The following is an 11,290-nucleotide window of genomic DNA, read 5'->3' as shown; positions in this document are numbered from 1 at the left end:
CTGTATTGTTAGTTATGTTGTTATCAGACATGTCATTAGAGAGAAGCGGGCTGTAAAATGAGACACACTCACACACAGCTGTGACAGTATTAAGGACACTTACAGTGACCTCACACACCATGTCTCTGCTCTATTTTCAGTGTTTCTGTCCTGATTTGTGTCCCCCCTCCACCCTCGCTGTCTTTCTTGGTCTCCATTTCTCTCCGGCTATTTTTTCCACAGCCTATATGCTTTTGTGTACATCATTTTTCTCTAGGATTTTCTGCAGATATTGGAATAAGACAATGAAACTTGGATTAAAATAAAGCATCTGCTCTACTTTAGAAAAATGAAGGCAATTTTTGCATGAGATTATTATGTAGATCAAGCAAGAATATTTTTTTTCTAAAATTAAGTTGATTAATACATTGATTTTTTTTTTTTTTACATTTTAACCAAAAGAAAAATTTGACAAAAGTGCTCAAATTTTTATGTGAATATAGTATCATTATTTCAGTGGTATAAAATAGTCTCGAAATGACAATAATATTATTTAATGTCATTATTTCTAAGACAATATATCATCCGAGAAGAGGAAGTTAGCGTGACAGGCCTATTTGTTTGTCTATTGATTTAGTTTTTATTTTTATTTTATTCTACTTTTTTTTACACTTTAACCACTTTTGCGCTGTTGTTCTCTGTTGCAAGATTTTGTCAGTTCAGCACACACGAGCAAACACATGACCACAGATTTAAAATATTAATGACCACATCTGGTCTCTAAAAGTCACGGTGCAGTTACTCTTCAGTTCGTATGTGTGTGTGTGTGTGTGTGTGTGTGTGTGTGTGTGTGTGTGTGTGTGTGTGTGTGTGTGACATTGACAGCTGTGATCTACCGTTCCTTCCTCGTCATTGTAATTGGCTGAGTCAGCTCTTTGTTCTCTGTGGCGTCCACTGACCGGAGCTGCCACGTCTCCGTCTGCGTCTTTTCATCCTCATAAAGACAAATCTTGACTGAAAGCTCCAGCGCACCTTCTGTCTCTCGTGGACAGGTGTGTAGGAGAAACTGTCCACTGACCACAGCAGAGACAGATGTGCGTTGTCTTCTTCCCTTAACTGAAAATGTTTAGCAACAGTTTTCCAGCCGGCGGACATTTGTCAGGTTTAACGGACCAAATCGGTTCAGCCTGTGAGAACAAATACGTTTCACAAGGACAGATCCATAAATAAAATCCTCTGAGGTCACGAGGTCACGTTTCCAACATTTTTAGAGCCATTTCATTCAGTCAATTGATTGATGAGAACAGCATTAACAACCTTAGCAATGCCAAAAGCAAAATTAAAAAAAAACAAAAAGTCTAATGTAATTTTTCTACTTTTGGATATAATTTTGCAATTTTAACTCAGATTACTTAACAAACAGAAAGCGTCAAACAGTTTCTTCTATTAAAACCTATTGAATTAGCTGCTCGGCTTATTACACAGATTCAGTTTGGGCTGAAACATTTTCCTGAAATAAACCAAAGTATCATCAGCGTATGTGTTTACACCAACAACAGCGTATTTCTGTTCTTAATTTACGTTGATTACAACTTTGTTCTTATTTTAAGGTTCATGGTTCATTTATTGTCATTCAGTACATTCAGGTGAGGTCCAGCAGCAAACAAAAGAGAAACAAAATACTGAATAATCTACTAAATAAAATAATTTAAAAAAACAGAATGAATAAAAAAAAATGAAACAATTAAAAACATGAAGATAAATAAAATGAAAAAAAAAGAATAAATGAAGAAAAAAAACAAAAACAACAAGAAAATAAATATAAAAAACAAGAATTTTCACAGCTTTGTTCATTATTTTTAGCAGTAAGTTAATTTCTGAGCTGTGAGACCACAGTGACGTCACTTAAAATGGACGGAGAAGCTTCAGCAGTCAGCCAGGTGTGAATCAGTTCAACCATCTAAACCATTTCACAGCTCCAGTGGACGCAGCTCTCTGTGCTCCGGCTGCCTGACGTTGTACACTTGCAGACTTTAGTTTTTTTAGTTTATTGATATAACATTAGCATACAGTACGCATAACGTAGCACACGCAACACGAGCTGAGATGTTATCAAAACTGTGAACGCACTAACACTAGTGCCGTATTCATAATTCGTTCTCATTACTTTATTGGCCATTTGCTGCACACTCACAGGTGTCCGTCTGTAATGTTGGTTAAAGTCTGCTAACAAACACAAACAGTGCGTGCTGCATATTTAACGTTACATTATGACATCACCACGTCTGGTTACATCATTGAAAGGAGCGTTGATAGATTTCAGTTTGTTAAATTAATTATTAACTGACATCTGAATTTGATTTTTTGATTGTCTTTATCCATATTAGGTGATGTGGATTGGGATAAATACGCCCAAATCAACCCAGCCTCCGGAAAATAATAAAATAAAAACTAAATATAACAATATTTCAAATTTGGTTTGAGGCTAATATCTGGTCATTTTTTTTGCTTTTTAATATGCATGTAAGAGCCTAAATTACGTATTAAGAAAGTTTTTGGTTGTTTGGGTTCCCAGAAGCCTTACGAAATTATTTTATAAGACTTGGTAGCTGAGCGGCCGGTTTTCCAGCCAACGAGCCGTTACGCACACAGAACAGAAACCGTATCAGTGATGAAATGTGCACACACATTTCATCATACGTAGTCCTCTTTAATCATCCAAACTTCCTCAAACACAGCCACGGATGTGGAGGGCCGTCCGCAGTTTTAGATTCGGAGGGTTTAAAATTGAAAATATTACAAAATATTTGTAAATGACTGCAGCTGTGGTGAACATTAAAGCCTCATTAAGCTGAGATGCAGTTAAAGACTTTTTGGGAAATGTTGCTTCAGCATTTTGTTGAAAGAACTCAAACATCATTTCTGTAAACATGGCCACCTGCTTCTTCTTCTTCTGCATGTTTTGTCTTTCTTTTTTGTCTCCACTCTCACCATCTCTACTTTTTTCTTTCCTCGGATTCTTGCTCTGCCCTGAAGACTGTTGTCTGCTCTCGTGTTGTAATTTCCTCGTCTGATATCGGCGCCGACTCGCTCTAATCTCCTCTCCTCTTCTTCTAACCACTTCTTGCCCTGATCACTTACTCTTTTGTTTTTCTCCCGCCGGTGTGGTCTCTGGTCTCATCCAGGCACGGCCACGTGTGTCTGATGGATCACCGTCCTCACGGCACTACCGGCCAAACCACACACACACACATGCACACACACACACAAACACACACAGACACACACTTACACACAAATCAGGCATTTCCTTTGCTTTGTTGCAGGGTTTGTGTGTGTGTGAGAGAGAGAGGTAGAATGAGGTGATAGATCATTCAGGAATGCAGGATGACAACCATTCACCGCTCCTTAGGTTGGTCATTTTATAAATGTATTTTTTCTTGTAGCTGCCACAGTTACATGTGTACTGGTATGCCGATTTGTGGTACTAGCTGAAGGTAGAAGAAGAAGGTAGAAGGTAGATTTATTAGTATTTTTTTAAACATAGTGTAAGAAATGAAATTAAAGTTTGTCCTTGATCCTGCTACATCTTTGGAGTTGAAGGATAAGTTGATTAAAATCAGCAGCTACTATAAAAAATTACATCTGGTATTTTGTTGCTGCTGATCATACAATTCCTGCAGTGCATTATTGCATCAGAGTCTTGTGTCCTGTCGGCTCTGAACAAGGTCCACCCATCCAGTGCAACAACTTGATCCGGGATGTTAGGGGTTAACCGTGTCTCTGTGAAGATGTGTGCAGAGCAGTCTCTGATTCGTTGCTGAATGAGCCTCAATTACATCTCATCTCCCTCTCTTCCGCGCTTTCGGTTTTGTTTCTCCCCTCTGGTCTGACTGTGTGTCGTGACCGTATGCCGTTGGTGGGGATCCTCTTGTGGTCTCCTGCATTCGGTCCAAACCCCACACAACTTTTCCTGATTTTGATCAGTGCTTCTCTATCGTAGAAAAGTCGTGCTTCAGCAGAAGGGGCCGTGGAGTTTAAAAATTGGAAAATATAGAAAAAAAAGTAGCAAGGATTTAAGGGGCTACAGGTTGCTGCCACTACATGCGGTGCCGTCATCATAGTACAGTATTACTACAGTTGCAGTATAGTACGTTTTTGTATTTGTGGTACTAATACAGTAGCATAAACGCACTTTTATATATTTCTTATTGTCAACAAATCCCATGAAAGGACCCAAAACAACAATATGATGGTCAGTCAATACTTTCTAACTTGCTGTCTCTATATTTTGAGTAGCGAATGATTTCATCATTTTTTGGGATAATTTTTCACAGCCAGAAGAAGGAGTGGACTTAACTCACCCTGAACTTAATGGGAACCTGTTCAACACTTGTTGATAGATTTCACTCTGGTGGTGGTCCAACCAACCAGAGGACATCGCCCTCCCTCGGGCCAGAAAAATGTTTTTTGTGACACTCGTCCAAGACTCAGCAGCTGCTACTGATCCCAGAGGACTTTCGCCAGAGTCACAAAGCGGCAAGCTGCAAGTTTGAAAAGGTCAAACTGCAGCATCAGAAAACAGAAGACTCTGTTCTCGTTCATGTGGCTGGCGAACGTACCCCCCTCTACTTCTGCTGCTGCTTTTATGCAGCCGGCTGGACAGCAAAGCCACCATGAGGTTCCCGCTGAGGTGAACGGAGGAGACAACCCCCCTGATCCGTGAGGGTCTTAGATTGCGGCTCTTAGCTGGTTCACAGATGACTATTTTTGTTCTGCCCGCTCGTGAACAAACATCTTTCCAAGTAACCGTCTGAAACCTGACATCATTTTTTGTGCTGCGTTCAGATGCCTTTCACAAGCTTTTGACCCTTTGAAACTGAGCAAAATTGTGGAAAATTAGAAAATTATCGAAAAACAATTGAATAATATCCAACACACCATATTTATTTAATTATGATACTTTTATGTTTACAATTATGTTCTAGAAAAAAAATGATAAAATATATAAAACATAAAATACATTTCTAACATTGTTATGACATTTGCTTGTTTGTTTTTGTGTTTTAACTTCTTTTTTGCAAATTTTTAGATAATTTTCTTCTAAAATTACCACAAAGAGACACAAAATTACCCAAATAAGGCATATTCATCTAAAGAGACACAAAATTACCCAAATAAGGCATATTCATCTAAAGAGACACAAAATTAACTGACCTAAAAAGACATAAAATTACCTCAATAAGAGACAAAATTGACTCAAAGAAACACAAAATTACCACAATAAGGCACAAAATTAACTCAAAAAGATATAAAGTTGACTCAAAGAGACCCAATCCAAAGACCAATGTGCTCTTGTTTCAAAGGGTTAAGCAGGTTAAATGTGTGTTTTCTAATCTGACACATTTATCTAATCTGGTTTATTAGGTCTCTTTAACTGGCATAAAATCCGATTGTTGGCTCTGGATAGCGTTTGGTTGGCCATGTTTTGCATCGTATGTTTGGTCTGTACACATTCGTCCTCCCTCTGAACCGACAGGCTTCACTTCTGCTCGTTTCTTCTTGGCGAGTCAACGAGCTGAACGGCCGTTCAGAGCATGAGTAAGCAAAGTATTGGTGCGGTGAGTCAGCCATTGAGGAGAGGAATGCCCTTCTTTAATTAACTTTAACAGCCGGCCGTAATGGAAAGGCACCCACACGGGCCAAGACTGCAGCAAAGCACAAAGAAACGGAGAGAGAGGAGTGACGAGATGTGTAATGAGAGGAGGAGGAGGAGGAGCGGCAGAAAGGAGGAGGAATACAAAAACACAAGACTAAAGCGAATATATAAAAGCAAGTTCAAAGTCTGACTAATATTTCATATCTTCTTAAACGTCTTTTTTTTAATTCTAATAATTAGAAAAAGATGAATGAGGAAACAATAATTAAAACACTAATAAGCTAGCGGCAGTTATGTATTCTCCAGGGAAAGACACACAGCGGTCAAACAGCACAATACACTTTTTATCACTCTTACATTACCATGGCGACGATGCATTGCGCTTCGTGACACTTCAGCAGTGACAAGGAGTCGTCATCTGTTCGGGTTAGCAGCAAAACATTAAACAGATGCATTTTAGTGTTTTTGTTTTGAAATCCCATCTCTCAAATAATGTAGAATACCACAAAAGGCTGCAATTAATCCTTTGATACTGAGAAAATTAGCTGTAACATTAAAACGAGCAATTCAACAAGAAAAGAACCAAAAATTAACAAAGAAATTACTAAATAATTAACATTATTTTAAATCTGTTATCATAAAAATTCCAAATATCTACACATACTCTAGACATTTAAAAAATTATGAGGAAAAAAAAATCCTAACTCAACAATTATTTTGAATTTTTGGAACATTTCTCACCAAGCTCCTAAATGCTTTTTTTTCTCATGTTTTTGAAAGATATCACATCAGGAAAAGTTGTGAATAGAAAATATGCCTAAAAGAAATGCATCAATTTTGAAAAAACTCCCACTTATTGCAAAAACAACACTCATATGAGGTGGTTTTTTGGGCGATTAGAAAAAGGCATATTTTGCAAAACTGCAATGGAAACACTTTTTAGTCTTTTCTAGGTCACATGATGCTATGACTATGAGCTTGTCAGTAGGAACTGGCTCCCTCATGATGCAGCAGGAGCTACAAGAGCTGTTGTTGCATCACATAACTCTTCAGTAGTTAAGCAGATCATCAGGAAGATTTGAATCCACAATTCCTCTGTGAAATCGTGGACTATCAGCTCCCAGAAATCCCTCATACGTGGTCGCTCACACGTATGAGGGGCTCGCCTTTCCATTATAGCTCCATAACACGTCTTGATAAGTGAATTTTTGGCAGCAGTTTGAAATCTGCCTTACCATGCACAGACAGCTGATGTCACGCCCCCTGAGGTTGTGAGTTTAAGCCTCATGTGATGCAGAATGTTCATTCTAATGCAGAAACAATGGAAACGCAGTCATCCCCCAACTGTGTTTTATCGATATTTCGAAAATATCACTCAAGTTTTGCACAAATCTGTAATGGAAACAGGCTTGCTGACACAGATGTTGCTCCAGCATGAATAAAACACAATTTTTATTCTTTCAGTGACTTATTTTTGCAACATTTTTGTGCACAACCATGTGGGCTGTGAGCCTTTTTCATTATTCACACATAGAAAATGCAACAGCAAACAGGTCCATCCGCATACCACCAGGAAACGAATGTGACAGGTAAAATAAACTTTGGCAGATTTTTAACAGCCCCTGTCTGTCACAAAGATGGATTATAATTAATTATAGCACAACCTCTGCTGACATGTTAATACATTTCCTGTGACTGAGCTGTTTTCTGATTGGCTGTGCTGCCTGCCAGGCTTTAGGACCTGCACACCCAAAACTGCAGCTGAGAACAGAAAGTAAAAACTGCAGCCGAATGAAAGTGAGGTCCAAGATTTCTCTCAGTTCGGATTCAAAGCAGCCATCGTGGATTTATGTCACTTCTCCAACCAGCAGGCTGCAGCCTCCCTTTATGTTTCACTGTTTAACAGAGCACAGAGCGAGTCCTAACTCCTGTGACCATATAAAACAATATTTATAATTCCATGAATATTAAAGCAGCTTTATATTCTTCACGGAGAGAGTGAAGTGGAACCAGCGTCTTCCTTTGAAAGCTACGAGCAGAGGACTGACTCGTCAGCCGAGTCGTGTCTTCTGCAGCCAGGACAGATGACAGAGAGGCGGTGTGTCATTCAGATGATAGCCACGTCCCTGCAGAGGCATGTTATTCAGCTGATAGCCATGTCCCGCTTGATTATAGAGTGAGGAGGGGGAGGAGGAGACGCAGCTGTATTTTCTCCTCCGCTGCTTCGTCTGAAAACATCTCGCTTTAAAGAGTAAAAAGCTTCAGACAGCTGATTTATTTTACCTGCTGAGGAAATTTCATCTCAAAACAATCTTGTTCATTTTGCTTTACTATTGTTGGTTGTGTTGCCTTGTCAGTAGCCCTGCATTAACAATTTCATTACTGACAAATCTGCAAGTTATGCTCCCAGGTAATTGATAATTATGATAAGATGAGCTTTATTGTCCTGCTGGAAATTTATCTTGAGCAAACGTGCAGAGCGCAGCTGCAAAATATACATCACAATATGCAAATGGACACAGATAAAAGGAATGATAGATTAACAATTAAAATCAGAAAAAATTCACATACCCTATGAAAAACCAAGATTGCTCTTCAAATAAATGAAGGAGATGGACCTACATACAAGAGAGTGAATAACTGTGAACTCTGCTGTAAACGTTATCAGCGGTGGTTCATGTCTGGTTCGGCTAACGTTAGATTCTCTTTGAACAGTTCCAGAAGGATCCTGCGTCCAAAGATTTTCATTTCTTTTTTTGCTGTCCCGTTCTGCCTCGTTCTACTCTCTTGTTATGATGTTGTAATTTGAATGTTTTTAATGATGAGGCCAAACACAGAATGGAAAAACTAAAAGTCGTATTTATATTTAAATGTGCAACAAGTTGAGACAGAAGATCCAGACCTGGTGTGCAAATGTCTTCAGTCTTATCCTGAGAAAAGACTGCCGTCTCCTGCAGCTCGCTCCGTGGAAAGCAAAAGGTCGTTGATGATTATCTATTATTTTTATTAGTTTTTCAATAAAATTAACACAAGCTAAGAGCTGCATCTGTATTTAAAAAAATAGTAGTAAACACTATGCAGACCACAGATTCTGGGCTGGAGTTTTATTTTTTATATATTTTTTTTCTTTTTATGCTTGTTCACTCTTTCTCTCTGCCATTTAATTTATGTGTTTGGAGTAATAAACAGAGACAGAGATTGCACCTGGAAAAAAAAAAAAGGTTTCTGATTTGATAACAGGCGTGCAAACGGCTGTCTTCCTGTGTGCGTACTAATGGCTGTAGGGAGCCATTATGTTCAGCAATTAGAGGTAAAAACACATCAGAAATGAAAAGCTTCAGGAGTATCTGGACTGAATGTTCTCTGCTGGAAATGATCGACATAAAAACGGTCAGCGACATTAAGTGTTTGAGTCGTACAACAGAAACATAATATTCTGCTTCACTGTTTTGCAGATGATGTACAGATTTATAGAGAAGATTCTCTGCAGCCTTTGCTTAACTGTTTACATGCTGCCAAAATGAATTTAAACTTTCTTCATCTAAATGGAAATGTGACAGAAATTGTTATGACTGGATGACCTGACAGATTGATGTCTGCTGTTTTTTTGTGTTTTTTTGGCTCTTTAGCATCCTGTGGTTAATCCTGTTGGGGGAAAATCTCGGTGTGATTTTCGACTGCTCTCTGAAATTTGATAAATAAACTAGTTCAGTTGTCAAAACTAGACTTTTGACCAAAGTAAAGGCTTATAATACATTTATCAGAATTTAGGACATTTCCAGGATTTTGGGATGTTTATAGGATTTTAGGACATTTGTTGGATTTTAGAACGTTTTTACAATTTCAGGACATTACCATAGGATTTAAGGACATTTTTAGGATTTAAGGAGATTTTTAGGATTTAAGGACATTTTTAGGATTTAAGGACATTTTTTAGGATATTTCTAGGATGACAGGATGTTTTCTAGAATTTTAGAAATTTCTATGATTTTTGGACGTTTATAGGATTATAGGACATTAGGAAATTAGAAATCAAACCATTGTGCTCAGGTTTCAAAGAGTTTATGAAAAGAAGCACAAAAACTGATATCAGCTCAGATGTCAGAGGGTTAAGTGACTTTATTGCCCTAATGAATACAGTCTTACTAAAATGAATCCCAACGGTTTTATTCTTCGTGTTTTCCACAAGACAAACATGATTAAAGGTCACAGTCAATCTGCATGTTTCTGCCTGCAGGCAGGAGGCTCACATTAGTGGTGAATGATGAAAGCACGAGGACGAATTACTCTAACTATGGGATGTCTGTCACCATGGAGCGAATCACAGACACAGTTTGTTCTTTGATTTTGTGGCCACTCCTGAAAAAAGAGAGAAATACAGGGAAAAAGGAGGGAGGAAGACAGATCCTCGTCTTCAGAGTAGAGCCCAGCGGCCGGTCAGCCGTCTCTGAGACCTCTGCTTTAATGGACAGATTGTCCCCACCTGAAGCTCTGGTGCTGCTGCTATGGTTACCTGCAGTGTGATTTCGCCGCGGCTCGTCTCTGACTGTGTGTGCTGTGTTGTGTTGCAGGTGGTGGACTGTTCCTGGGATGAGACGGTGAAGATCTACACACCCGCCTGTCTGTCCGCTGAAACACACAGTACAGCACCGTAAAACACACACACACACTCACAGGTACTACAACACTGAGGACTTGCTGTTGAGTGTCATGAGTCGTCTGGAGGATTACCTTTCCCCTAAATGTTCTTCTGAAGATGAAGTTATTTCTCACAGCGGCTTTGCTTTTTTACACGGAAACAAACAGTTATCATGCCTCTCCAGTGTGTGATTATAGACAGCATGCAGCTTTAGCCTCTGGAAGTCCCCAAATAGAGTCCCCACAATGTCATAAATACACACACACACACACACACACACACACACACACACACACACACACACGTGTTTAGTCCCACCAAGATGCACCTTCATATAATTTGCAGGCTGCAAAGATTCAAAATGTATCTGAGGCTGGATGAACACGTAGCGTTGATGTTTCTGTGAATGAATCATGTAAATCAGCGAGTGTGATCCATAATATCCGTGTTATTATCCGCTCCGTCTTTATCTCTCTGATATTTCCGTTAACTGGAGAGGGAAAAAAGTCAATTGTGACTAATTGAACCCCTGAAATGTCATCAGTGTAGATATGGTGTCGATGATTTTCTGTATGTGCCTACAATAAAAATGTAAATATCACATGAAGATGCTGATATCATCAAGAGAATCGCTCCGACTGCCTCGTCCAGCTCCGAGTCTAAAGCTCGATATTCCATCATTAAATCGACGATACAAAATACAGCAGGGGCTCTCAGCTGAGGGGCACTCCTGCAAAATGACAGGAGGCCAGGGGCCAATCACAGCGGCTCCGTACATGTTTCTTGGATTTTAGGATGTTTCTAAGGTTTCAAGACATTTCTGAGATTTTAGGGTGTTTTTTGGATGTTGGGGGAATTTAGGACATATCTTGATTTTAGGATGTTTCGAGTATTCTAAAACATTTCTAATATTCAGGACATTTATAGGATTTTAGGACATTGTCTAGGATTTTTTGTTTCTATTTCTAACATTTCAAGACTTTTCTAGGATTTTAGTATGTTTCATGGATTTT

The 11,290-nt window shown here is 38.9% G+C and overlaps 1 protein-coding gene across 2 annotated transcripts in view; it reads left to right on the top strand.

Annotated features, from left to right (window-relative positions):
- Positions 1-10,878, top strand: part of pex7 (peroxisomal biogenesis factor 7) — a 54,756-nt gene extending 43,878 nt beyond the window's left edge. For both annotated transcript variants that reach the window (XM_088089410.1, XM_088089411.1), the window contains exon 11: positions 10,210-10,878. In XM_088089410.1, the coding sequence (XP_087945536.1) occupies positions 10,210-10,293 (84 nt within the window). In that variant the 3' untranslated portion in view covers positions 10,294-10,878. The remainder of the gene's footprint in view (positions 1-10,209) is intronic.
- The last annotated feature ends 412 nt before the right edge of the window (positions 10,879-11,290 follow it).

This window comes from Plectropomus leopardus, chromosome 16 (assembly GCF_026936395.1).
Source record: "Plectropomus leopardus strain MGB_pleo_1.0 chromosome 16, ASM2693639v1, whole genome shotgun sequence".
NCBI classification, from domain to species: Eukaryota; Metazoa; Chordata; class Actinopteri; order Perciformes; family Serranidae; genus Plectropomus; species Plectropomus leopardus.
Note: the sequence above shows the minus strand (reverse complement) of the source record. Positions and strands in the feature narration are given on the sequence as shown.